Below are 25661 nucleotides of genomic sequence, written 5' to 3'. Positions count from 1 at the left end.
CGTTATAGTCATGGAATGCTCTCCTAAGGGAAAACCACCCAAGTCCATCACTACTGGCCTGTCCCATTACTTAACGTATTTTAGTGCAGTAGGACCGATTCACTGTTTTGACAGTTTGGGGGGGGGAGGGGAGGTTCTGCCTGAGGTGCACTTTCCCTATTTTGGTTGTGTTTTTTTAATGATTCATTATTGTTTAAGGTGCCTAGTAGTCTTTTTAAAAAAGAAAGGTGGGGCATAAATATATTAATAAAACATGGGAAAATAAATAATATAAACAAAACTTTAGTGCCAGGTTCCTTCTAGCAGTAAAACAAATACGTACCATTGTTTTGCAGGATAATTAATGGTTAAGATTTTGTGTTCTGCTTTTGTTTTAATGATACTGTTTTTGCATTGAACACTGTACTGTGATTGCATAATAAAAGTTCACATTGATTGATCCAGAAGCAAACACTTGCCCAGACCTAACAGACATTTTACAACTAAAATAAAACGCTTCAAACCCTGGGAATACTAAGAAATTTACTTGGAATGGGTGGGATTCTCCATGAAAAAAAAATGTGTGTTTTTTTCACAGGTACGTAGATATGATAGGCAGAGAAGCCCTTAGAGAACAAAAGATTGGCAACTCACATAAACAAGGAGCCAAACATGACTTCTGTTCTGTATCTCCTTCACAAAGTCAAGACAGTACTTGCCTGATGATAGTTCTCTTTTTGGGGAAATTCTGACTTAGCTCAGAAGTATATCCCATTATGCTCAGGACTAGTGTTTAGGATTGCAGTCTGAGTCTCATGTACTCAGCCTCAGGTGTCAGATGTTTTATAAACAAAAACTGGCCATGTTTTATAAAGTGATTGTATTATGATTCTGTCTCACAGCATGAGACTATTTTTTTTTTAAGTACTCCTTGTCAAAGAAGTATTTAATTCTTTTGTATTATTGAGCTGTGTAGGTAACACCTACGCACTGCCTTTCCCATTGGGGTTCTAATAGTAACAGGTGCAGGACTATTTTTGAAGGTTCGTTAAGCAAATGTGGGACCAGAGGATTATTTTAAACAAAGCTGAATAGAACCATTGTTTGTGTATTGAGGCTCTGAGAGGCTTGGGTAATGGGATTTCGATTTTATAGTTTGTATAGGTGGAAGGGACCACAAAACTCATCTTTTGCTCAAACCCATGACCTAGATCATGGGTAGGCAAGCTAAGGCCCAGGGGCCGGATCCGGCCCAATCACCTTCTAAATCCAGCCCACGGATGGTCTGGGAATCAGCATGTTTTTACATGAGTAGAATGTGTGCTTTTATTTAAAATGCATCTCTGGGTTATTTGTGGGGCATAGGAATTCATTCATTTTTTTCAAAAAAATAATAATAGTCCGGCCCCCCACAAGGTCTGAGGGACAGTGGACTGGCCCCCTGCTGAAAAAGTTTGCTGACCCCTGACCTAGGTTAAGATTCTCCTGTTCCACCTACTAAGCTATCTCCTCTATTTGTCACTTTTTTATTTTCTTTCAGAAACGAAAACTCGTGGCTTACAAAAAAAGAGACTTAAAATACAGCAGGGTTATATATAGAAGAGCAGATCAAGTCATTTCAAAAATTTATTTCGCGAATTCTATGAAGAGGTTGCAAAATCATGGGCATTTCTATCAAAAAGAGGGGATGCTCTGTGCAAAACTGAACGCTGCTCGGTCTTGAAGGCGGAGGACACTCTCTTTTATAACGGGCTGCCCTAGTCAGGAGTAACTGTCAGCTTGCGCCTTCGCAATCCAAGAGGAAAAGAAGGCTGCGCAGCTGCACCTCCCACGACTCCCTCCCCCGCGCCCCAGGCGAGACCCGCGCGCAGGCGAGCACTAGGCCTGGGCTACAAGACCCTGGGCGGTTGCGCGAGATCTGCGCGGTGCATTGTGGGGGACGCCCTGGGCTTGAGGGTGCCGCCATTTTGTCTCTGTCACTCTCGTCAGCGGCGCGGTTTGGGTGTTATTGAAGGGGGGGGCGGGCGGAGGCGGCGGCGGCGGGAAGGAAAGAAAGCGCTGGAGGCTGCGGCGGAGAGGCCGGACTTGACGAGCGGGGCATCATGATTTCGGCCGCCCAGCTTCTGGACGAGCTTATGGGCCGGGACAGGAACCTGGCCCCGGATGAAAAGCGCAGCAACGTGCGGTGGGACCACGATAGCGTGAGTATGGCCGAGACGGGGCCTCCTCCTCTATCGCCGGCCCTCGCTTGGTCGAGGCCCTTTTGCGCGCGCTTTGGGGGGCGGAGGTAAAGTGGAGGGGAGAGAAGATGGGCCAGTTAACAGGACGAGGAACAGGTTTACCTGGCGGAGGCCCTAAAATGGGGAGGAGGAGGAGGAGCCGCTCCGCTATTAACTGCTAGAATAGCTTGCAGGCAAAGAGGTGAAGGCACCTTAAGGTCCCGCGCAGCGGGTAGCGGGCGCGATGGGCAGGGAGCCTCGAAAAGGCTTTGCGGAAGGAAAACGGGGTTTCGTTTCGCGGCCTTGGGGGTTGAAGGACAAACAAGGAAAGGTTGTACCCCCGTTATGTTCACGCTGAGGATTTGTGGTTGAAGCGAACAAGAGCTAAACCTCTGGATCTGGGGCGTCTGCCTTGGGGGGGGGGGGGCGCACGGAGAGGGAGATTTGAGGCCTTGGGGGAGGGCGAGGCACCTGCTGCTCTAATAAAGGGCCTACCGATCCTTTAGTTTCAACTCTTTTTTAAGGTGTGATGCTTTTAAGATCGCTTGTTCCACCGCCTTCTAATACGAAGCACAGCTGCCTACGAGAGAGTGTTAACAACCGGAAAGCATTGCAGTACTACTATCTGCCGAAGTGAATAAGGCTGCAAAATACAGGCACAGCAGAAAACTAAAACGAGCGGGGGACGAAATAAACTCGAACATTGATCTAGCCAAAGGTCTGCCAAAACACAAATGTATTTAAAGTATTGTGTGAGGGCTTGGAGATAAGCAACACCTGGGGCAGGATGTTCTAACATATGAGTGCTGCAGTCAAAGGTCCTGCCACCTGTTCCCACCAACTGTGCTTCAAATGAGGGCCACACATGGGCAAGAGTCTCAGCACTTGACTTAGTAACTGACTGTATTTTAGGAGAGGAACTGGCCCTTTGGGTATCCTGGTTGCACACAATATAATGGTAATGGTAGTTGTATCTGGGAAATGACTGGCACCTAGTGATATACAGGAAGAGGTAATATGATTCCCACATCTTCCCCACTCAGAAATCAAAGTGCTGCATTTTGTACCAGCTGCAGTTTTCAGACTGTTGTTCAAAGGCAGCCCCACAAACTCTTAATTGCCCAGCCTGAATGTAGCTAAACCATTTGTGGTTGTAGCCAGGTCTACCTTATCCACAAACAGTGCTGTGATTACACCAGCCAAAACCAAGCAATCCCACTGTTGGCCACCATCACATCTTAGAATCAGAAGTAACACTGCTAAAATGCAAATTTTGCATTTGTAAAGAATGCCAGACAATTCCTGCAGACTTTGCGGGAATTAGGGATTTGTGACCATTGAGTTTCTCCAGAGGCTTTGCTTCTTAACTCCTGACAGCAGTGAACGTTCATTTACATTGAAAGAGTACATTTCCCCCTTTAGCAGCCAACATACAGTACACACAGTTTTTGCTATCTCTACACATAAAGAGCTGTTGATTTCATAATGTCAAGAAGCATTTTGCTCCTTTGTTATGACATTGCCTTAGGAAACTCTGGGCAGGCTGCCTAAAACGTGTTGGAGTCACACTCCTTCTGAAGGAGCAGGTACCTAACTTGAGGGTGTTTCTAGATCCATTACTATCACTTGAGGTTCAAGTGGCCTTGATGGCTTTGAGCAATGGCTCAGCTGCATCACTGTTTGGACAGGAACAACCTAACTTCTGGTGTCTAAGCTCTGATGATCTAAGTTGGACTACTGCAGTGTGTTATACAGGCAACTCCCCACGTTGGCGGAACATGTGTACTGTAAGCCCACCCCGTTCAGCCCCCTTTCAGGGCCACAGTGTGCATGTCGGCGATCACACACCAATCAAACACATGCAAAATTGTTGTTGTCTGTACATTGAAGATGGTTCTGCAACTGGTGCAGAATTTAGAGGCCAGATTGTTGACTGGGACAAAACTGTCTGAACATATAACTGATTTTGGCATGACTGCACTGGCTATCAGTTTCTGGACTCAATTCAGAGTGCTGGTTTTGACCTTTAAAGCCATATGTAGTTGAGGACCACAGTACCTCAAGAACCACTGCTCCCCTGAAGCCTGCAGTCATCTTATGAGACCCTTCATTGTGTGCCCCCCTCCACAGGATATTTGGAGGGTGTAGTATGCTCTTCCCCGAGATGCGCACGCCTGGCACCATTTTTATCTTATTTTTAGGCTCCAGGCAAATACTTTTCTCTTTACCTTGCCTCTGGTTCCTTAATTTGAAAGATGGCATTGTGGCCTCTTTTAGTGGGGTGGGATCAGTAACTCCTCATCCGTTGTATCTGTTTAGCTGTATTTTTAGACTGTTGTTGGATGTTCTTAATTGTTTTTAATGTAAGTTGCTAAGGGTCGCTCTTTGAGAAAAGCAACTAACTGATATAACCAATATATAAATTGAATAACCTCTGTGCAGTTGGGAAAACGTTTCTGATTTCCACATGCTAGAACCTAGTGTTTAGGAAATTTCCAGAGAAATGTACCAATATCTTCCTCAAATATCGGCACTACACATGGGCAATCTATCATCTGCAGACATTCTTTCACTGGCCCCCGTGTTTATAGAAGCTGTTTAAAGATGGCACAAAAAAAGTGTTCCTTGACCCCCCCCCCCCCGAAGTCAAATAGTGGCTCACGTAGATACGTTTCTTTAACGATATATTGAAAAGGTGTTATTTCCTGCTCACTTACAGAGCAATCCATTACATATCTACTCTGCAGTAAGTCTCACTAAGTTCACTGGTGTGAGAGAGCAAACCTAGCCAGACAGATACACCAGCATAGTTAAGCTGCAGCCTATCAGTTCTAGGCTGGAGGTGGGGCAAGGTTGGAGGACAGTGTAAACATTCATTTTCTGCCTTTCCATTGGCTCCTGTGTGATGAATTTTAGTGGCACCTATATTTTGGTGGCATGCTGTGGAGGTGGAACCAGTGAATGAAAGGATTTAATATGCAGTGTAAATGTGTTGATCCCTCTCCTTGTCCCTGACATACACTCTTTTTGCCTGTTATGCCAACATAACTTCCGCTGGCTTATTTTATGCCAAGATGAGTCATTTGCTCAGTTTAAGTCCAGGATAGGGTAATATTCCACATCCTAATTTCTCTCAGATGGTGCGTTTAGGAGTTAGGATTGCATTGCTGTCTACTGAGGAACATAGGAAGCTGCCTTATACTGAGTCAGACCATTGCCTACACTGACTTGCAGTGACTGTCCCTGATTTCAAAACTGAATTCAGCCTCACCTAGAAGGGCTGGGGATTGAACCTGGAACCTCTATGCAAAGAAGATGTTCTGCCCCTGAGCTACGTTACTGTAGGATTGCAGCCCCAGGTGCTTCCATACATGGTTTAAATGAGAGGAACTGAGATCAAGTTGCTAGTTTCTTTACTTTTTATGACACCAGAACCCCAAAATACAGCATCTTGTGTTTGGATGTAGACAATTCCAGCAACTGGTATTCAGTAGCATCGCTGCATCTGACTTTTTTTTTTTTTTTAAAAAATAAATATTTATTAAGGTTTTACACAACAAAACAAACATCACAATCATGAAAAACAAAAAGGAAAGACAATCAAAAACAACACAGTTTAAAAATAATATAAAGTCAAAAAGGAGAGATAATAAAAAAAGAAAAAACGAAAAACAAAGAAAAGATTATTTCTTACTTACTATCTTTATAACCCTCTTTCCTGACTTCCTCACATCTCCCTTTTCTGTGTTCCCCTTTACACAATCAAATTCAGCAATTCCCTACCCTCTTTCCAATCTTATTCAATATTATACATTTCAACCTATTATGCCTTTGGTTTCCTTTCCTCTTAAAACCATTTATCACCTGTTCTTTATAACTTAATCCTTTATATCATTTGTTTAGTCTCGACATAATAATACTCTGGTCTTACCCCTCTTTTCTTCAAAACATTTTTACATATTTCTTTTTACCATGTCACTGATGCCCTATTCTCTTTATATCCAACATCATTTTAACATTCAAACATTTTACAGTGTTTTTGGAGATATTCTTTAAACTTCTTCCAGTCCTCTTCGACCGACTCTTCTTCCAGGTCTCGGATTCTGCCAGTCATTTCTGCCAGTTCCATATAGTCGATCACTTGCATCTGCCATTCTTCCAGGGTGGGCAAATCTTGTGTCTTCCAATACTTTGCGATGCGTATTCTTGCTGCAGTTGTTGCATACATAAAGAATGTTCTGTCTTTCTTTGGCACCAATTGGCCGACAATGCCCAAAAGGAAGGCCTCTGGTTTCTTAGGAAAGGTAAACTTAAATACCTTTTTTAGTTCATTATAGATCATTTCCCAGAAGGCCTTAACCTTTGGGCATGTCCACCAAAGGTGAAAGAATGTTCCCTCAGTTTCTTTACATTTCCAGCATTTGTTGTCAGGCAGGTGATAAATTTTTGCAAGCTTGACTGGGGTCATGTACCATCTATAGATCATTTCATAATATTTTCTCTTAAGGCATTACATGCCGTAAATTTCATATCAGTGGTCCACAACTTTTCCCAGTCAGCAAACATAATGTTATGACCAATGTCCTGTGCCCATTTAATCATAGCTGATTTAACTGTTTCATCCTGAGTATTCCATTTTAGCAGCAAGTTGTACATTCTCGAAAGTATCTTAGTTTTAGGTTCTAACAATTCTGTTTCTAATTTCGATTTTTCCACCTGGAAGCCTATTTTTTTATCCAAGTTAAAGGCCTCTCTAATTTGATGATAGTGTAACCAATCTCGCACTTTATCTTTTAATTTCTCAAAACTCTGCAATCTCAATGTGTCTCGATCCTGTTCTGGTATCTCCCAATATTTCGGCCACTTGGCCTCCATATTGAGTTTTTTCAAAGCCTTAGCCTCCATAGGTGATAGCCACCTTGGGGTCTTGTTTTCCAATAGGTCTTTATATCTTGTCCAGACATTAAACACAGCATTCCTGACAATATGGTTTTTGAATGCTCTATTAGCTTTTGCTATTTTACTATTAGCTTTTACAAATATGCATGCCACCCAAAAGCATTATTGAACCCTTCCAAGTCCAAAATGTCCGCTGCATCTGACTTTGGAGCCAGAGCATAGTCATCAACAGCTCTTGACTGAAATTCTTCAACAGTGTATTGTATATAGGTTTTTACTTAATTTACTTGCTAGCCATAGGAAACCAGGAATTGATGCAGGTAGGTGAAAAGTTGTTGGAGAAAGGACAGATTGTGCTATTCCTCTTCTGACAGCCCTCTAAAAGGGCTTGAAGAAATGAGTCAGTACTCATCCATACTGTAAAGCTTACCTAGATGGTTTGTGCTTAGGATATTTTAAATGCAGCCAAAATTAGCACAGGTTGGTTTAAAAAAAGAGAGAGAGAAAGAAAGAGAGAGGGAGAGAATTGGAACTGGAACAAGAGCAAATTACTTAATTCTCTTACAGCTTTGTGTCTGTCTAAATTTGATGTGTAAGGAAAGTAACTTAAGTTTCTTCTTCTCAATCAGGTTTGTAAATATTACCTTTGTGGGTTTTGTCCAGCTGAATTATTCACAAATACCCGTTCTGACTTAGGTAAGTGCCTTTGGTTTTTTCCTTTATATTATAGCAAATGTCAAGGTCATGGATCGAAGCTGCTGTGAAGAAATATTTTCTTTGTTTACCTCCTATATGGATGGATGGAGACAGACAGACAGACAGACAGACAGACACACACACACACACACACACACACACACACACACTCTGTCACAAAATCATCTCATTAAGATGACTAAAAATCTTAGATTTGCATAAGTTCAGAGCCATTAATGTGAATTTTCCAGAAAATTTTGCTTTAGAAAGTTTTCCAAAAGAAATTCATATGCTGTTTAGGGTAATTTGCCTTGGAACATTTTCTGGTGCTCTAGAGAGTGATGTAATTGGTATCTTTATTTTATTTGAAATTAGTAAATAGAGCAAAAGAAAACTGCAAAGCTTACCTAATGTTCTCTACATTCATTGCAGTTGGGATCTGTTCATTGTTTCTAATGAGCTTATAAAACAGAAAATTTTCAAAAGAAAAATGAAGCACTGGGGAGGAGGGGAACATTTTCAGTTACTAGAAAATGTTCTGCCTCACATTCCTATTCATAGCAGATTGGGTTACATTCTAGGGCCCCCATGTGCATAAGTGAAAATTGTGTAAGTGGGGAGCCCCCTCTAAAAAGCCTATAAAAACTCGTTTTTTCCTGCTCTCCAGTTCTATCCACACAACTCTCTTCAACTAGAGTCAAAGCTTGGGGGCTAGCTGAAGGATGCATGGAAAAGCAGTAGCAGCTCCTTAAGAGCTCTGAGGACTCTAGCTCTCCTGCCATTTCCCAGTTTGAATCTACAGTATCTGTCTATTTTCTGGTGGCACCTGTATACACAGCTGTATGTGAGTCAATTGCGCTTAAGTGGACGGACGCCTGTATATGGCTTCTGTCAGAGAATCAAAATGCAAAACTTCCAGGTTCTTGCAAATACCCTTTAGCAATAGTTTTCCAATCTTTCCATCATTTATGGCCTCACTCCATAGCTAACTATATACTGTCAGCTTTAGTGCTGTCATGCTCTAGTTCACATTTCAGATCCAACGGCAGTGTTCCTAAGACTTCCACTAGCATTCTGATTTTTAATGTGGATCATACCAAAATTGTACCAGGACAATATCACAGATATTCATGGGTGTGTATTTTAAAGATGTGCCACCAACAAGGTTTGGAATTGTTGTAGCATTCTAAATTGATAGGTAAGATCTCTTCAGTACATTCTTTTTCTGGAACTCTTTGCCTCGACAGTCGTGGGCTTCTGTATTCCAGAGGTTCATAACCACTCTTTATTAGCTCAGTAAATGTTGCAGGGGTGTGATGCGCTTGTTCTTGTGCTGTCACTGATTCCATTCAAACTTTGAGAAAACAAATATGTAGCCAAGTACACTTGAATCTTCATAGAAATATATTGCTTCACTTTCCTTAGGCTTGCAAATCTGTACCCTACCTCACCCCATTTTGTATCTGAGCAAATGACTCTTGATTTTAAACCTTAGCCCTGCTCTGGTGTGTCGGTGGAATATTGATCAGGTTACAGTCATTCTGGTACTATGCCAGCCTAATGGCAATATGCTAGAAAGTCATTTAGAACTGTTAGTACTGTTGTGGAAAGGCACCCCAGTTTTAATCTTTACATTAGTTTGGTTAAAAACTGTTGAACTTTATCCAGGTCTTTGTTGGCATAGTGTTATCAGAAAGTCATTTGGATGTATCATCATTATTGCTTTTATTTCTAGGTCCTTGTGAGAAAATTCATGATGAAAACCTCAGAAAACAGTGAGTGTGTTAGTAGTTATAATTAATAAGAAGCTAATAAATATAATTAAGCAATAACGCAAGCATTTAAATGAGGTTTTAAAAAATCCTCAGTTAAAATTTCATGAGGTGGATAGCGTATAGTCTTTCGTTGTTAGGTAATATGGAGATGACCTTTATCTGAAGTTTAATGTAATCATTTCTTTTTTAACATTGTCAGGTATGAGAAGAGTTCTCGATTCATGAAAGTAGGCTATGAAAGAGACTTCCTTCGGTATTTACAGAGCTTGCTTGCAGAGGTGGAACGCCGAATTCGAAGAGGTCATGCACGTTTAGCATTGTCTCAGACTCAACAGGCTTCAGGTGTAAGTACAAAAGCAGAGGGCACGTTAAACATATATGGTCTTTTGGGTGATATCCTTTTGCAGAACTGTTTACAGAACATATTTTCCTCTCTTCCTTGCACTTCTGTAATGTGCCCCAAATCTACTCTAGTGTGGGAGCCTGCAGAGGGGAGGGGAAGAGGAGCAGTCTCATTGCACATGCAGATGCCCATTTATGTGATGTTGGATACCACCCTTTGTATTTTGTTATAAGTGTTCTTTAAAGTAGAATAGATACACACACTTGACCAGGAGTTATAGCATGTTTGAATTACCGGTCTTAACTGTGTTTCTCAATGTATATATGGTTCACTTACTGCTTTATAAGTTCCTTAAAACTGAACAAACACAAGAATAGCAGGATACAACATAAGCCACACTCGGATGAAACAAATATATGTGCTGTTTGAAGCTAACTTTTGAACTCGTCAGAATCGAGTTTCTAAATGTGTACTGTTGCTCTGGTGGTTAAGAGATAACTGAGTGGTAGGTGGAAGCCACAGTGTGGAGGGTGAAAGCTTAGCTTTCAGAATTTCCAGAAAGGGACCCTGCAAGTGCAGAACCCATATTTGGGACTGCACAGAGACCACGTACAACAGAGGTGGACAACCTCCAGTCCATGGATCAGACTTAGCCTTTCAGGCCTTCCCCTTTGGCCTTGCAGACTTTTGGGGCAAGCCATGTCTACCTGCCCTACATCTGATGTCATCCTATTAACTGTGGGGCTTGCCCATAGCTGCCTTGTGCACCTCCCCAAATCTCTGACAACCAGTTGGTTTTCAGGAGCCTTCAAAGCACTGCACAATGCTAAGTAGGATCACACTCTTCACATCAGCTGCTGCAAAGGGGGAGCAATCCTTCTGAGTTCAGACTCAATAGGAATCTCTGGTGCACCCATTTCCAACACTAAGTGGGATTCCCCTTACTGCTGGCCCTGCCCTTTTAACCTTTTAGGAGCAAACTTTAATGGCAGGGAGGGGCTTCAGAGAGCAGTTTGGCAAACCGTTATCTGAAGCAGTTTCATCCCTCTTAACGTTGCTCTAGCAAGGGATTTTGACAGGTAGACAGGGTCACTCACCTGTCATTGGCCTGTAAGACCACTCTTGATAAGGATCTGGCCCATGGAGCCCAAAAGGTTCTCCACTTCTGATGTAGATGAACTTATTGTGGATTTTTTTCTTCTTACAACTTACTCTTTGATATGAGTTGTGCTGTGGACATGACAAAGCAGAACAGTGTTTTGTTGCACTTGTAACTTTTAGGTGTCTGTTGTCACTTTTATTTTAATATTTAGCAAGCAGCAGGACCTACTGGTAAAAATGAAGAGAAGATTCAAGTATTAACTGACAAGATTGATGTACTTCTACAACAGGTAATTGTCTTGAATCATACAGAAATGTTTATAAAGTTGGATCAAGACATTATACTAACTTTGTTCTCTCTCTCTTAGATTGAAGAACTAGGTTCTGAAGGAAAGGTGGAAGAGGCTCAAGGCATGATGAAACTTGTTGAACAGTTAAAAGAGGAAAGAGAGTTGCTAAGATCTACAACTTCGGTAAGTAAGAGTCCTGTTTTTCTCTAAGTCTGGAAGCCCCAACAGAATACAGTCAAATAAACTTGACCTCACAAAAGCCTTATTTTTCCAGCTTGTATTCTTCCAACTTGTTGAATAAATAGTTTCTTTGATTGCCACCAAAATATTTTCATACTTTATTAGTCATTGAGCTTTAATAATGCGTATATGAGATTATAGTGGATGCTTGGGTTGCGAACGTGATCTGTGCGGGATGCATGTTCGCAACCCACAGCGCTGCGTCTGCGATTTGGTGCTTCTGCGCACGCGCAAAGCGCCGAAACCTGGAAGTAAGCCGTTCCAGTACTTCTGGGTTTCGCCGCGTCCGTATCCCAAAAACATGCAACCTGAAGTGTCTGTAACCCAAGGTATGACTGTAATAGTCTGCATAAAGACAAATCAATTTATGGGCCAGAAAAATTGGAGGATTGTTTCTAGTGGCATCGTTTCTCTGGGGCAAAGCTCTTTGATCCAGCAGAGGCTTTCAGAAGTAGCAGAACAGGGAGGGGGGCAGTTTTCACTTCTTCCTCCTCCCCCCCCTTCAATTGTTCAAGAAGGTAGGGGTGCTTTCAGGATACAACGCTTTATGTTTAGAATAAACATAATGTTTAGAAGAAATAATCTTGCTAGAATGTGTCCCTCACTGGGTTAATATCCTCTCAGATACACAGGAATGCAGAAAACACTTTGAAAGAGGGAGATCTTGGCCACATCCCTGTTCTTGACCTATTAAGGGATAGAGACCATCTTAGAACTTCAATAAGCCTTTGGAATTGAAATGAACCCAGTAGAATTTTAACACCATGGAAGATTATGACTTGTTTCTTATTATCAGATGGCAGCCTTGGGTTTAGAGGGGTTGTTAAATGCTATATTGTGTGCAGCTGGAATAATATGCTTGTCAGTTGCTTTGCAGATAGAATTGCATGAAGGTCTGTTTTAAAGATGCACCTGCACTTGAATTATAATGCAGCTAGACCAATCTTGTGATCTGCTTTGGGCATGAAATTGTGTGTATTTTTATAGCAATTGGTTAGCTGCTTGCATGCCAAGGGGTAGGTTAAGAATTTGAAAAATAAGTTGTATTGTTGCTAGGTTAATAATAAATAAAGTGTTAATGTAACTATCTGTTTTAACAAGTATCTTCTGTTTCCAGACAATTGAGAGCTTTGCAGCTCAGGAAAAGCAGATGGAAGTTTGTGAAGTCTGTGGAGCATTTTTAATCGTAGGAGATGCACAATCCAGGGTAGATGATCACTTGATGGGAAAACAGCATATGGGTTACGCAAAAATTAAAGCTACAGTGGAAGAACTAAAAGTATGTTCAATCTGCATGTATATATAGATCTGTATGTGCTTGGCAGTACTGTCAACATATAGCCTGTGTATGTGGTGATGCCACTATAAAAATGATTTTAGAATGTGCCATTATGAACTGAAATACTCAGAACCTTGTGATACCAAGTAGGTGAACTTCTCAGCTTATATTCTTGAATACTACCAACAGATAAAAGTATTGACTTATTTTTATTTTCATCCATGTTACACAAAGGTTAAAGTACATACTGACGTGATTCATATGTATCCCTAAGCCAAACCATGGTTAGGCGTGAGCAAGCAAGTATGCAGGTACTTACAGCAAAAATGGCTGTTGCTTCTGGTCTGCTCAGAACTACCAGGACTCATGGTTCATTTTCTTCTAGGCAAATCACAAACCTGGGTTCATGAGTAAACTATGATTTATCACAGAATAAACATGCTTGCTCATGTTTAGTTCTGGTTTGGCTTGGTATTATGTGCAAAGTGGGCCAGTGTTAATTATTATTTATGGGGAATGGGAAAACCAAAAGTTAAACAATATATCAAAATAGCCACCAGCATAGGATGAGTAAGTAATAAGATAAAAATAACTGGATTGATATAGGTGTTTGCAGTTTCGGATCTGTTTACTGAGCTAAGACTGACAGAAGTTGGTATTATTCCACGAGTTTCAGTAAAAAGCATTGACAGTCTTAGAACTGTCCCATACAAAATGTTATAGGTTCATGGCACTTCTATGCATAATTTAGGTACATAATATGATAAATGTATCCAGATTTTAACCAACAATTAACAAGTGGTGTCTGAAATAGTTTTACTTGGTTGCTGGCGTATTCTGTGGAGTTTTAAGCACTATACATACACATAAATGTATACATATAATGCATCCAACTGTAGTTAGCCGAGATTCTAATCTGGCAAATCAAGGTACATTTGAGGACAAGGTGTTCAGTACAATTTTGTTCTTGCATTGTACAGGGTTTTTCAAAAATGTTCTTTGTGTGCAGAGATACAGCCTATTGCTCTGTGGTGGATTGCCATCTGTCATGGATGCATTGTAGGGGGTTGGACTAGATGATCCTTGGGGTTCCTTTCAACTCTACAGTTCTATGATTCTATTTGTATATACGTTATCATTAATGTTACCAGATAATGGAGATGCTTTAAATTTTATCTGAAATAGACTGTTAAAGAGTGTTTCAAATTCATGTCATGGTAGTGAGTATTGCCCTTTCTTAAGAAGCATGAAATCTTCCAGTTGGTTTTGGGTTCGAGCCCCACATTGGGCAAAAGGTTCCTGCATTGCAGGGGAGTTGGACTAGATGATCTTCATGGTGCCTTAAAATTCAACAATTCTATGATTCCAGTAACCTTTCTGTAATACTTTCCTTTTTAAGGAAAAATTAAGAAAGAGAACTGAAGAGCCTGAGCGTGATGATCGGTTAAAAAAAGAGAAACTAGAACGTGAAGAGCGAGAGAGGGAACGTGAAAGGGAAGAAAGGGAAAGAAAGCGACGGCGTGAAGAAGAAGAAAAAGAAAAAGAGAGGGCTCGTGATAGAGAGAGACGAAAGAGGAGTCGTTCACGAAGCAGACATTCAAGCAGAACTTCTGACAGGAGGGGTAGTCGGTCAAGGGACCATAAAAGATCAAGAAGCAAGGACAGAAGACGAAGCAGGTACCTGTCTGGGAAGGGGCTAAGGACATTAGATTTCTTTGAAGTTAATTGAATAAATTGAAACGGTTGATAAGTCAAGAGAACATCTAAAAGTGTAGACTTTGTATTCCTGAGAAACTGTTTGAGGTTTTCAGTACTTAAAATTCCTCACAAGTACAGTGGTACCCCAGGTTAAGAGCATAATTCGTTCTGGAGGTCTGTTCTTAACCTGAAGCACCACTTTAGCTAATGGGGCCTCCTGCTGCCGCTGCGCCGCCACTGCATGATTTCTGTTCTCATCCTGAAACAAAGTTCTTAACCCGAAGTAATATTTCTGGGTTAGAAATATTTCTGGTATGTAACTCAAGGTACCACTGTATCTGAAAACTTGGCATAAATAGGGTTTAACCAGTTTTGAACAAAGTTTGGCTTACATTTCTCAAGGCAGTTTTACACTAAACACTTTGCAGCAAAACTGTAGTTTATATCAAAGCTTCGTTTAACTGTGAATGTGCCTCCCCCCAATTTTGCCGGTCCATATGTAGATGTGTCAAGTTTTTATGTCAAGTTTACTTGTGCTAAATTTAGGGAAGTGCTTTAACTATTATTGGGGATAGTCAACTAAATGACCGCATGAGCAGAATGACTTCTGCTTGTGCAATGAGACACTGCCCCCCCCCACCTTGTCCGTTCCCCACACCATCCCCAAATCTGCTCCAGAGAGTTGAGGGAACCCTTGGAATATATCTAGGAACATGTGTGTGGGGGAGAATGTCCCATTGTGCAAGGAGAAATCCTTTCATTGGTGGAATGTTCACATTAGCACCAGGTTGAATTCCACCCATTCTTCTTACATTTTTAGGAGTCGAGATCGACGCAGAAGCAGAAGCCATGATAGGTCAGACAGAAAACATAGATCACGTAGCAGGGACAAAAGGCGGTCAAAGAGTCGGGATCGGAAATCTTACAAGCACAGAAGCAAAAGCAGAGAGCGAGAACAAGACAGGAAATCTAAGGAAAAAGGTCAGTTCATATGACTGGTGAAGAATAGTTTTTCTGCAGAGCTGTGCCATGATCTTCCAGTGATTGCTGCCCCCATAGATTCCTTCTGAACTCTTAAATACAAACTTTTAAATACTTGATGCACCTTTCCTTCTCCCTTCCAGTACTGTAGCATATTATATATAAAACTCTTAGATTCCAGGTAGATGAGTGTCTCTTGGCTGCATACTACCTCAGTTTTTCTACATCTGTGAACTTAAGTTCAGTTGAGTCTTCTGTTACTGTCTTTAGGTGTGTGTTACCAGGGATGGGGAAGCAGTAGGCTTGCAGATCTACTTGTTTTTTGCTAGAACTCTTGAGATCCACCAACCAAAGCCTGGTTCACGCTGTGCAATAAATAAAATGAGAATTTAAGCATTCTGAGACCAGCTATTTGTTTTGAGTACCAGAAATAAACAGAGCTAATTGCCCTGCCACACACACACAAAATTCAACAGTATATTCAGAACCATGTTTTTGGTGGTGGTTGTAAAACAACAAGGAGTCAGAAATCCTGATCTGTAAATAACCCAGACATTTACCAATCAATCCTGATCTGCCTTCTGCCCACCCCTCCATTTTGCAGACTCAACAATACTAACAGTAAATTGGTGTGATAGTTAGATTGTTCCTGAAGACATGGTGCATAAAGATGGTATGTCACTACTGTTCCATGTTCTTACGTACAGTTACAGTTGCTTCCCTTTGGTGAACACTTTTTCTTCAGCCTCTGTGGCTTATTATTCATCCTCGTCTGCATTTCCAACACTTTAGGAATATGAGAGAGCCTAACTAAAGTCTGTTCTTGGCTTGTTATTTATTTTTCAGGTATTAAGTACAGTGGTGCCTCGCAAGACGAAATTAATTCGTTCCGCAAGTTTTTTCTTCTTGCGAGTTTTTCGTCTTGTGAAGCACGGTTTCCCATAGGAATGCATTGAAAATCAATTAATGCGTTCCTAGGGAGACCGCCTTCAGACCAGGTCTGGGGACAGTCTGTCCCCGGACCTCTTCTGAAGGCTGGCGGGGGGAGAAGGACTTTTCTCCCCACCGCCAGCCTTCAAAACAGCCTTCTGAATGTTGGCGGTGGGGAGGAAAGCCCTCCTCCCACCGCAAGACTTCAGGACAGGTCAGGGAACAGAGGGGAAGGCGCGCTGCGCTTCCCCGCTGTCCCTGGAGATTTCCCTATGGGCTTTCATCTTGCGAAGCAAGCCCATAGGGAAATTCGTCTTGCGAAGCCGCTAAAAATCGGAAAACCCTTTCGTCTTGCGGGTTTTTCGTTTAGCAAGGCATTTGTCTTGCGGGGCACCACTGTATATATTTTTTAAAATCAGTGCTAATGAGTGTAGTAGTTTTCCTTATTGTGGTGGATACTGCACTGGCTGATTTCTTGCAGATACACTGTCCGTATTAGCATGTAATGGTAATCAAGTTTTAGTGCAACATGATGGACTTTAGCAAATTTTGGGCTCATATGCTCTCCTCCTACAAAGCTGAGATAAAGAATTCATAAGCTTCTGCTTTTAGTTAACCAGAGTTTGCCATGTTGTTTGAATATGAAATTGTGGTAAGGACTAACCTTGCTTGGTTTCAACAAGCCAGCTTCAGAAACCACAGTATATCACTCCAAGTGACACATCAGCCACAATAAGCAAAAGCTTCTGAACTGTTCCTCTTGACCACACAGGAGAGGCGAGCACACAAGTCTGAAGCTCATTGTGAATCATTCCATTGTTTGTTACTTTGTCCACCCAGAAATAACATGAAAGCCCAATCTCTCAAATTAAGAATCCATGTTAGCTTCAATTCCCATTTTTAAATGACATGCACATACATAGCCATGTAATGGGATACTTGCAAAACCTCGAAGGTCAGAGGTACACCTCTTGTCTAAAAGATGTTGGGTAAATTTCTGGCCTCTGGAACAACTTTCAGTGTAGTCTTCTATTGATAATAGGTATGTCTGTTAACCTCTCCCATTTTCAAGCCCATTATCAAAATAATTTGGGAAATGGCCTGTTTCACCTGGGGTTGTTAGTATACATGCTCCGCCCTAAATTATTTTATTTGATACACTGGAATTTCCCTTCTCAGCATGTGGGTCACTTACACTGCAATCATATGCCTGTCTACTGGGAAGTAAGCTCCAAAGTTAAACTGAGCTTACTCCCAGGTAGGTGTGTAGGATTGCCGCCTTAGTGGTGAACAATATGAATGTTTAGTGTTCTGCATAACGCTTTGTGGTCCCCACATGGAAAGGAAGCCTTTAAAAATGGTCATCAGCAAGCCAGCCTCTCCAAGCCTCACTGCCTCAGTTTTGGATAGTATTTCATAAATCCCTTTAAGGTCTCCTTACTGAATAGGGGCTTGGAGTTTTTTTACTGCTTTATGCATCTTTTGTATGTATAGAATGATGGTCATGAATTAGATATGACTGCCTGTTATTCGCCTCTAGAAATAATCTTCATTTTAGTATGTTGGTTGTGTATTTCTTTTTATTAATGCAAAGTTGAATGAATTTCTGCTCAAGGAAGAATTACCAAAGTTCCCAGGACTGTGATTAATAAAAGCAGAGTAATGGGAATGGTACAAATATATGGTTGTGACCCAGTGAGGCAAGCCTGATGCACACAGCTGTGTGTAGGTACTGTTCTAAAATGGGGCATCAGAATAGGCTGCAGAGTCTATTATGGCATTCATTGGTTCTAGAGAAGACAACAGTGACTCAAAATAACAATGTACTTCTTGCATAAATAGTGATCTTATTATCTCCAGGGGGTCTGCCATTTAAACAGTCTTGGACTGCTTCATTCTCTTCTATTCAATGCCTTTTGTCTGGATTTTCAAAGAACTGAGTTTGGGTGTAAACTAATAGTTTTGTAGCTTAGTAGAACACTTCACAATTTAATGGTATGCAATGCTAAATAACATTTATCTATACCGGTAACACAGGAAGGTATCTGCCCAGAAGTCATAACCTCCTAGTTTGCAGAATATACAGCTCATTTCCCCTTTCCCAGTCACCCTGTAACACTAAAAAGTGGTGTGACTCAACTACACTGCATACGCCAGCTGAGGGTGTGTTTAAATACTATTCTTGCTATTTTTCCACTTTCTTTCCTACAATTCTTTTGGTGTTGTGATTGTGGTTACACTTGGAATTTGACTTCCTTCCATGTCACTTGAGCATTGGTAAAAAAAATTGTTAGTCATTGTTAAGCAGCTGTATGAATGTCTGTCCTCCTTACATGTTCTATATTCTATTCTGTTGCACTTATGAAAGCATGCTTTAAGTTTATTCAGTTAATTACACATGGGACCTTTCTGAAGAAAGCCTCAGTGAAGATAAGAGTACAGATATTATCAACTGGTCTGGTATTGAGGAACTGGAATTTTAAGCGAATCTTGCTCATTTCCTTGCATTAAATTGAAGTTTCATAGTGAGAAAACCCCCCAGATCTGAGAGAAACTAAATACAAAATAAAATGTCAGTTCTATTAACTTGACAGTGAAACACTCCACCCCCACCCAACCCCGATTTCTGACCCTATCCAGTGAAACAGTTAAGTTTCTCTTAAGCACAGCTAGTCAGTATTTGAACAGATGGCACTGCAGCATTTGTACTGTATGTGTGCCCATTTTATTTCCCTTTTTATGATCAGAAAAGCAATTTTCAAGAAATAGGTAGAAGGATTATACTCCTTGCAGATATTCTATGGGGGTGGGTAACAAATCTTTCAACAAATAGAATTATTCCCTGAGCTCTACTTACCAAATCAAAGATAAAACTACTTTAGTGTAGAGTAGACAAAAAAGTTTTCATAGTATAGCTTCCTATTTTAATTCACAGGCCAATAGGTCAATACTGTTTAACAGTTGCCAAGAAAAACACCTCTCTCCCCCATCTGTCCAAACTCAAAGCAATAAAACACCTTCCGGAGAATCTACATATTTTGCCCATTTAAAGGGCTGTTGAGCTCTATCGTATCTACATAGGACAGAAGATAAGCTTATTGGACTGACAGCTAGTCCTCTGCGGGGCAACAAGACTGCTGTTCCTCAGTGGATCTACATGTGAATCCGCGATACCTAATAAAGCAAAAATTGAAGACTTTCAAAAAGGTCAGTTAGTGCAACCTATCCAGGCAATTATTACGTGGAACAGACACCTCTAAGAGTTCCAAAGTTAAATGGACTTTGCTGACTGGTTTTCTCTCAGCTTCAAATATTGAGTGTTTTTCCTTAGGCAGTGGTTCCTTTGTCGTTCCTCCCTCCTCCCCTTTTTTTGGCTGTTATCTGCATAATCAAGCTGTTCTAAGTTTTCTTGATAAAAGGAATTGAAACTAACTTCAAAATAATCTTTTGCTCTTGCAATAGGCGATAAGTATGCCTTTCCAGAAACTTCACCCATACAGCTTTGACAGTCTCTTCTGTTTGTTCCCTGTTCTTTATTCTTTGCTCTTGCATTAAATACAGCCATTCAAAACATCTAATATACTTTATCTGGATGCTTAAAAAAGAATTTTGGTTCATCATGCTGATGAGAGAAATACCCAAGTGATTTCAGTGTACAGCATACACGTCTTACACTATATGCATGTTATATATAAATAAGTGCTTTAATGGGACAAAAACCTGGTTACCATGTCTGATATGGAAACTGCCCACCGTAAAGGGCTATGCATTGAATATAAGAGAAGGACACATGGCTGTCTTAAATTTTTATTTTTTCCAGGTAAACTCATTATTCTGGCTTTACTGATTTTATTGGCAGCCAATCCATTGTCAGATTCTCTTATAGCGCTACCTCAGCCTGATAATGCACTTACACAGATTACTTTCTCTCTTCTTGGCAGTGGTTGGCAAGTAGGGAGACAATCCCCAATCCTGGTGAGGTGATGGGGCATAGCAGGCAAATGAAGGTAAAGGAGGTGGGAATGGGCTCTGGAAAAAGAGTGAGGGAAGAGCAGGCACTACCATTTGAGAATAGTTCTTGAAGCCATGGAGAAAAAGGTTTGGGGGAAATGGGTTATCAAAAAGATAAGCATGCAGATCTAAAAAAAACAGTACAGAATTTAAATGTCCTTAAAACTTCAGGCAGTAATATGCATAGTTGATTCAAATAGCCAAATCAAAATCAGCTCTATGGTTTGGATCCAGACTTTGCCTTTCCCAGATGAAAGAAACTCCTTCCATCCATATTGTCAGCCGAGTGGGAGGAGAGGTAACGTTCGCCAATTCACCTCTCTGCAGCCCCCAGCCCCACCTCCCATGTTCTTCCAGAAGATGTTCCAACCCTCCAGAACAGAGTTAGAGGTGGCGCAGGGTGTTGCATTGAGGAGAAACAATTAAAACCACTCCTTCCTCTGTCAGCTGCAGTATCCCCACAAATGAAGTAAGGCCTGGATCTAACCCTATACGTTAAGGTTTGTTACCTAAGATCAATACGTAATCCTGTAGAAATTAAATTGCTCCAAACTGTTCTGTGCATATGCTGTCTGAGAGGTCAAGAATTCAAACATGTTCTGAATACCAGTTGCGGGAAACCACAGTAGGTAAGAGTGCTCTTGTACTCAAATCCTGCTTGCTGGTTTCCTACAGGCAGCTGTTTGGCCACTGTGAGAACAGGATGCTGGACTAGATGGGTCATTGGCCTGATCCAGCAGGCTCTCCGCCCTGGCCAGCAGATTAGGTGTTGGCATCAGAGGTCAGAGGATGCTGCCAACAGGAGTCAGACCAACAGTCCCTCTTGCTCAGTATTTTCTGACCAGCAGTGGCTCTCCAGCATATCAGACAATAAGTCTTTCCCAGCCTTATTTGGATATGCCAGAGGCTGAAGCTGGGACTTTGTGCATGCAAGGGAGATAGATGCCCTACCACTGAGCTACGGTCCTTCCCCAAATTTGTACATGGTCTTGAGCTAAATTAAGTGATTAAAAGTCGTATACTATGATGAATCTGTAGTTTTAGACACATTTTACGCTAGCCTTTACATCAGGTAGTTTTCAGTTAGGTAGCATGTACATGGCTTGTGGGTTTTGACCAGAACTAGCAAACAGGTCAGTGGCTTTTGCATTGTAATCTTAAGCAGTTCTGCCCTCCCCCTCTGTGCTATCCTTTCCCTCTGAACTCAGCAACTCAGTTCTTTTTCTTTCTGGTAACTGTGATCTCTAGTTTGCAATTTTACAGCCAATTGCTGATGTCTCGGCATATACTTCACCCCTGAAAAGCGTGATACCTTGTGTGTCTTTACTGTGAAGTCCATGGTCAATGTCTTCTTTCATGGCAGAAAAGAGGGGATCTGATGATAAAAAAAGTAGTGTGAAGTCCAGTAGTCGGGAAAAACAGAGTGAAGACACAAGCATGGACTCCAAGGATGGCGATGCTAAGAATGAGGTCAATGGGACCAGTGAAGACATTAAATCTGAAGGTGACACTCAGTCCAATTAAAACTGATCTGATATGACCTCAGATCAGACAGAGGTAAGTGCATTATTTCAAACTTTGATTAGGGCTTTTTGTTACTGTTTAACAGTGCAGCGTAAGTATGTACAGATGAAGATGGAGCTAAGTCAACAAGTAAGAAGAGGTGCTAAAGCAACTTCTGAAGGAAAACACAGTGTAGTCCTGCAAAATCTTTTGAGGTACATTGTTTTGTATCGGCTATTTTGTAGCAGACTCATACCCCCATTAGTGTGCCTCTTGGGAACATATTTGTAATCTAGTCCCTTAGAAGTTAATTATCCTATTTTTTATTTTTAGGGGATTTATTATCTTTTTTAACGATTTGAACTGATTTTGTAATTAAGTCCATATTGTGTTGGTGCATCAGAAACATTTGCTTTAATACTTAATATTAGAGGCACATGTTGGACTATTTTGTTTTTATATAAACTGCTAGTATTTCTTTGTCAAGGATGTTTCTAGTTTTTTTGCTTTGCCTTGCATTCTAATGCAGTTTGTTCTGTAACTCGAGAGCCAGTAGCATTGGATTGATGGAAGTGTAGGGTTTATGAATAATTGCAGCTGACTACCATACCTCACACAGCGTTGGTGTTGTGAGCGGCCCATGAAAAGCCAAATTAAAAATCAAGGATTCAGTCAAACTAAGCAGGTACTCATGCCAGGTACTCCTTTCTCTACCCACATCCATGTTTGAATGCTGTTGCCTGTAATCTTTAAGCTTACTGTTGTGTGTTTTATTTACAAAAAGTGAAAAGGAATCTTTGTGCATATATTGTGAAACTGTTAACCTGATATTAACTTGATTGGAATTTTCTTTCAACTGTGTGTAGGGATGCAGTGCTGCCCAGAATTAGATATCTTTATTAAATGCAATAAATACTACATAATAATCGCCTTGTAACATTCAATGCATTTCAAGTCTTTAAGAGGTATGTGTTTATAATTTCCTACTGCGTAGGAGAATTGCCAGGCAGCCATGGCACACAGCAGCATATACTGGCTGATACCAGACTTGGGAGGCAAATGAAAATAAAGGCCAATGTCAGAAACACCCAATAGGTATATATAAATGGCAAGAATGTATATAACCACATTGTTAGTTAAATGAAGCTAATCTTATACATAAATAATTGCCCCGTCTTGACCTGTGATTTCTCAGGGTCATAAAACCAGCTGATTGATTGATTTCCTTGCAACATAGTTAATATAGTTTCAGCTTATCTTCTAAGAACCCCTAACCAATTACAGTGCAGGCCTATGCATGCTTATTCAGAAGTAGGTTCCACTGTGTTCATTGGGGCTTACTTCCAAGTAAATGTGCATAGGATTTAAGCCATACAGTGCAATCCTCTGAGCACTAATGTTGCACACCCTCCATTCGTTTCAGTGGTACTTGCATTTGACCTCTGTGCAAGCCCTGTTGGAATACATGGCTTCCCAACAACAGTGGTTGGTGAATTGTGACGTCATGTTTGTCCTTAACTGTCCAATACACAGGGGTGTTAGGTGTAATTTTTATGAGATGATTTTGAGGAGTTAAGCGGGCAGCAAGCAGACGCTGTTTAGGAATGGCAAATGAAAGTAATCTCTGTTCCCGCTATCTGACTCTCTTTTCCCAACATTTTGCGTTATAGGACAACCACGTGACAAGTCTGCGAAGAAGCCTGAAGACTGCTTAATACGAAGATCTGCTTTAAAATGAGGTGAAAGAAAGCTGTAGTGGCATAGAAAAAAAAATTAAAGTTCAGTTAGATTTTTTAAAATAAAAATTAATTCAGGACTGTTGTGACCTCTCAAAATGCAGAGAGAAGTTAATAAGCAAACATGCTACTGAGAATTTTAAGTCCTGTTATCATTTTTTTCCTATAAGACTTTTAAGGTGATAAACCAACATAACCTGAACACATGGCTTGCTCAGTGTTTAATTGCAAGTTTTCATTCTTGAACTTTGAAACACAAGGATAAATGTTTAGTATTTTGTGTGACTCCAACTAAAATAAACCCCATTTTTACAACAAAGCTATACCTGGCTTCTTGATATACCCTAATGGAAATACAGTATCTATGACTTTCTGTTACACATTTGATTGTCATTGAGTGTTTAATATTAAATAGACTTCTTTCCAAATAAATCAAATGTGTTCAAGTTCATTCTTGTCTATCCCCATGCCCCCACCCCAGATCAAAATGAGAGGTTGGGTTATTTCTCTTATCAAAATTTACATAACCAATTACTGTCCCAGTAGTTTCCATAGCTTTTTAAAAAGTGTAAATAAAGATAAAGAGGTAACACTGCAATTTTCATGTGATTGTGTTCTTTCTTGGATATGCACTAAGATATATAGTTAAGTATAAAAATATTTGTATGTGTTGGCAAAGTCAAAGTGAAACCTGCATAATATTTGAGAGAAGTGAAGTGTCAAGTTAGAAGCGAGAATAGGAACAGAAGACCATATAATCCGATACTCCACTCATTTTATGTACTGTAACCCGCCATTTGTATACAGAAAAGCATGTAGAACACATTGTCAGCCATAGGAACCAGACAAAAGGAAACTACTAACCTTGTCACGGTATTTCTCTATGTAATCCAGTCAGCCCAAAGTAACTAAGGGCCTACATCAACTGTTAGAAGACATGTTGGCAAATGCACACAGCTTCATGACAGGTGAATTATGAGGTGGTGCCTAAAGCAAAATTTTAATTAACAGCCACTTTAAAACTCTTGGCTACCCTGTTACAAGTTGATAGTGCAAAAATAAAGCTGCCATTGAAAATTGTTCTTAGGTTCACAGGATAAAGCATCACATGAATACATCGTTTTCTGTTGGTTTGGTTTGCATTACATGCCTTTTTATATAAAACTACAAAAATAGTTTTCTAAATGCATAGATTTGCTTAGTTACCAGCATTGCTATATCATCTTTCAAACTAACGTTACTATGCAACAAGCAATATTCTAGAACAAAAACTGGTAACAGGAAGCACTTGTTTAAACCTGTTTCTCCATTGTTTATCTTCTCAAAACAATTCCGTTTTTACAGCATTATATTATAAAGAGCATAGGACAAGAAAACAGAACTTTTACTTGTTCCTCAGTTCATTTGTCTGTCTTACTGTTACACAGAGAAGGTACCTAGCAGTACTTTTTATATATTAAAAAAAAAAAGGACCAGAGACTATGACACCACTAGTTTTTCTGTGGCAATGTATAAAATATATTAACTCAATACATATCATTAGGTGCCAGACACCAGTCGACTGAGGGAACAATTGTGATTAGTTTCCCCCACAAAACAGTTTTCCACTTGTGCTTGTTCATTGTATAGGCTACATATGAGACTGCTGAAGTGCTTGAGCAATCCAAGAGCCATCTTTGAGATAGCACCACTCAAGAAATATTAACCAAAGTTAAGAAAAATGCTGCATGTAAAAATATTGAATAGTAAACACATCTTGCTTTAATTTTAACGAGAATAAGGTTTTTGGATACCAACTTCCTAGACGTCTTAAACTTCAGTATGTCAACTTTGCCGCTTTAGTGTTATAGCAGGGTCTTTCCATTAGTGTTGCTGAAGCATTTCTGAAAGGAGAACTGATGCTTCTCACCAAAACCAGCTCTAGCTCTTGAAAATCCTGAAGCCTGGCAACATCTTTATCCTTGAATGAAAGACACAAATG

At 40.5% G+C, this 25661-nt stretch overlaps 2 protein-coding genes across 16 annotated transcripts in view; one reads left to right on the top strand and one right to left on the bottom strand.

The window, feature by feature from the left end:
* Positions 1-1955: 1955 nt before the first annotated feature.
* LUC7L3 (LUC7 like 3 pre-mRNA splicing factor) lies at positions 1956-24278 on the top strand. Of its 13 annotated transcripts, none has more exons than XR_014153606.1 (13): positions 1956-2180; positions 7727-7793; positions 9529-9568; positions 9768-9912; positions 11225-11302; positions 11381-11485; positions 12660-12821; positions 14221-14498; positions 15340-15500; positions 21805-21945; positions 22051-22159; positions 22939-23039; positions 23615-24278. XR_014153606.1 is itself a non-coding variant. In XM_081850823.1 (12 exons), exons 1-12 carry the CDS (start codon positions 2082-2084, stop codon positions 22982-22984), a joined length of 1431 nt encoding a protein of 476 aa, XP_081706949.1. In that variant the 5' UTR covers positions 1956-2081; the 3' UTR covers positions 22985-24278. The 13 variants fall into 13 exon arrangements, 6 of the variants coding, with proteins under 6 accessions (XP_081706949.1, XP_081706948.1, XP_081706944.1 ...); XR_014153607.1 differs by lacking the exon at positions 22939-23039 and adding an exon at positions 22474-22629; XR_014153608.1 differs by adding an exon at positions 22474-22629 and having other exon boundaries at positions 22939-24278.
* Positions 24279-25418: 1140 nt separating this feature from the next.
* LOC309335649 (ankyrin repeat domain-containing protein 40-like) overlaps positions 25419-25661 on the bottom strand; it is an 84825-nt gene continuing 84582 nt past the window's right edge. For all 3 annotated transcript variants that reach the window (XM_081850871.1, XM_081850869.1, XM_081850870.1), the window contains one exon: positions 25419-25640. In XM_081850871.1, the coding sequence (XP_081706997.1) occupies positions 25497-25640 (144 nt within the window). In that variant the 3' untranslated portion in view covers positions 25419-25496. The remainder of the gene's footprint in view (positions 25641-25661) is intronic.

The sequence above is a fragment of the Podarcis erhardii genome (genome assembly GCF_964252035.2).
Source record: "Podarcis erhardii genome assembly, chromosome: 2".
NCBI classification, from domain to species: domain Eukaryota; kingdom Metazoa; phylum Chordata; class Lepidosauria; order Squamata; family Lacertidae; genus Podarcis; species Podarcis erhardii.
Note: the sequence above shows the minus strand (reverse complement) of the source record. Positions and strands in the feature narration are given on the sequence as shown.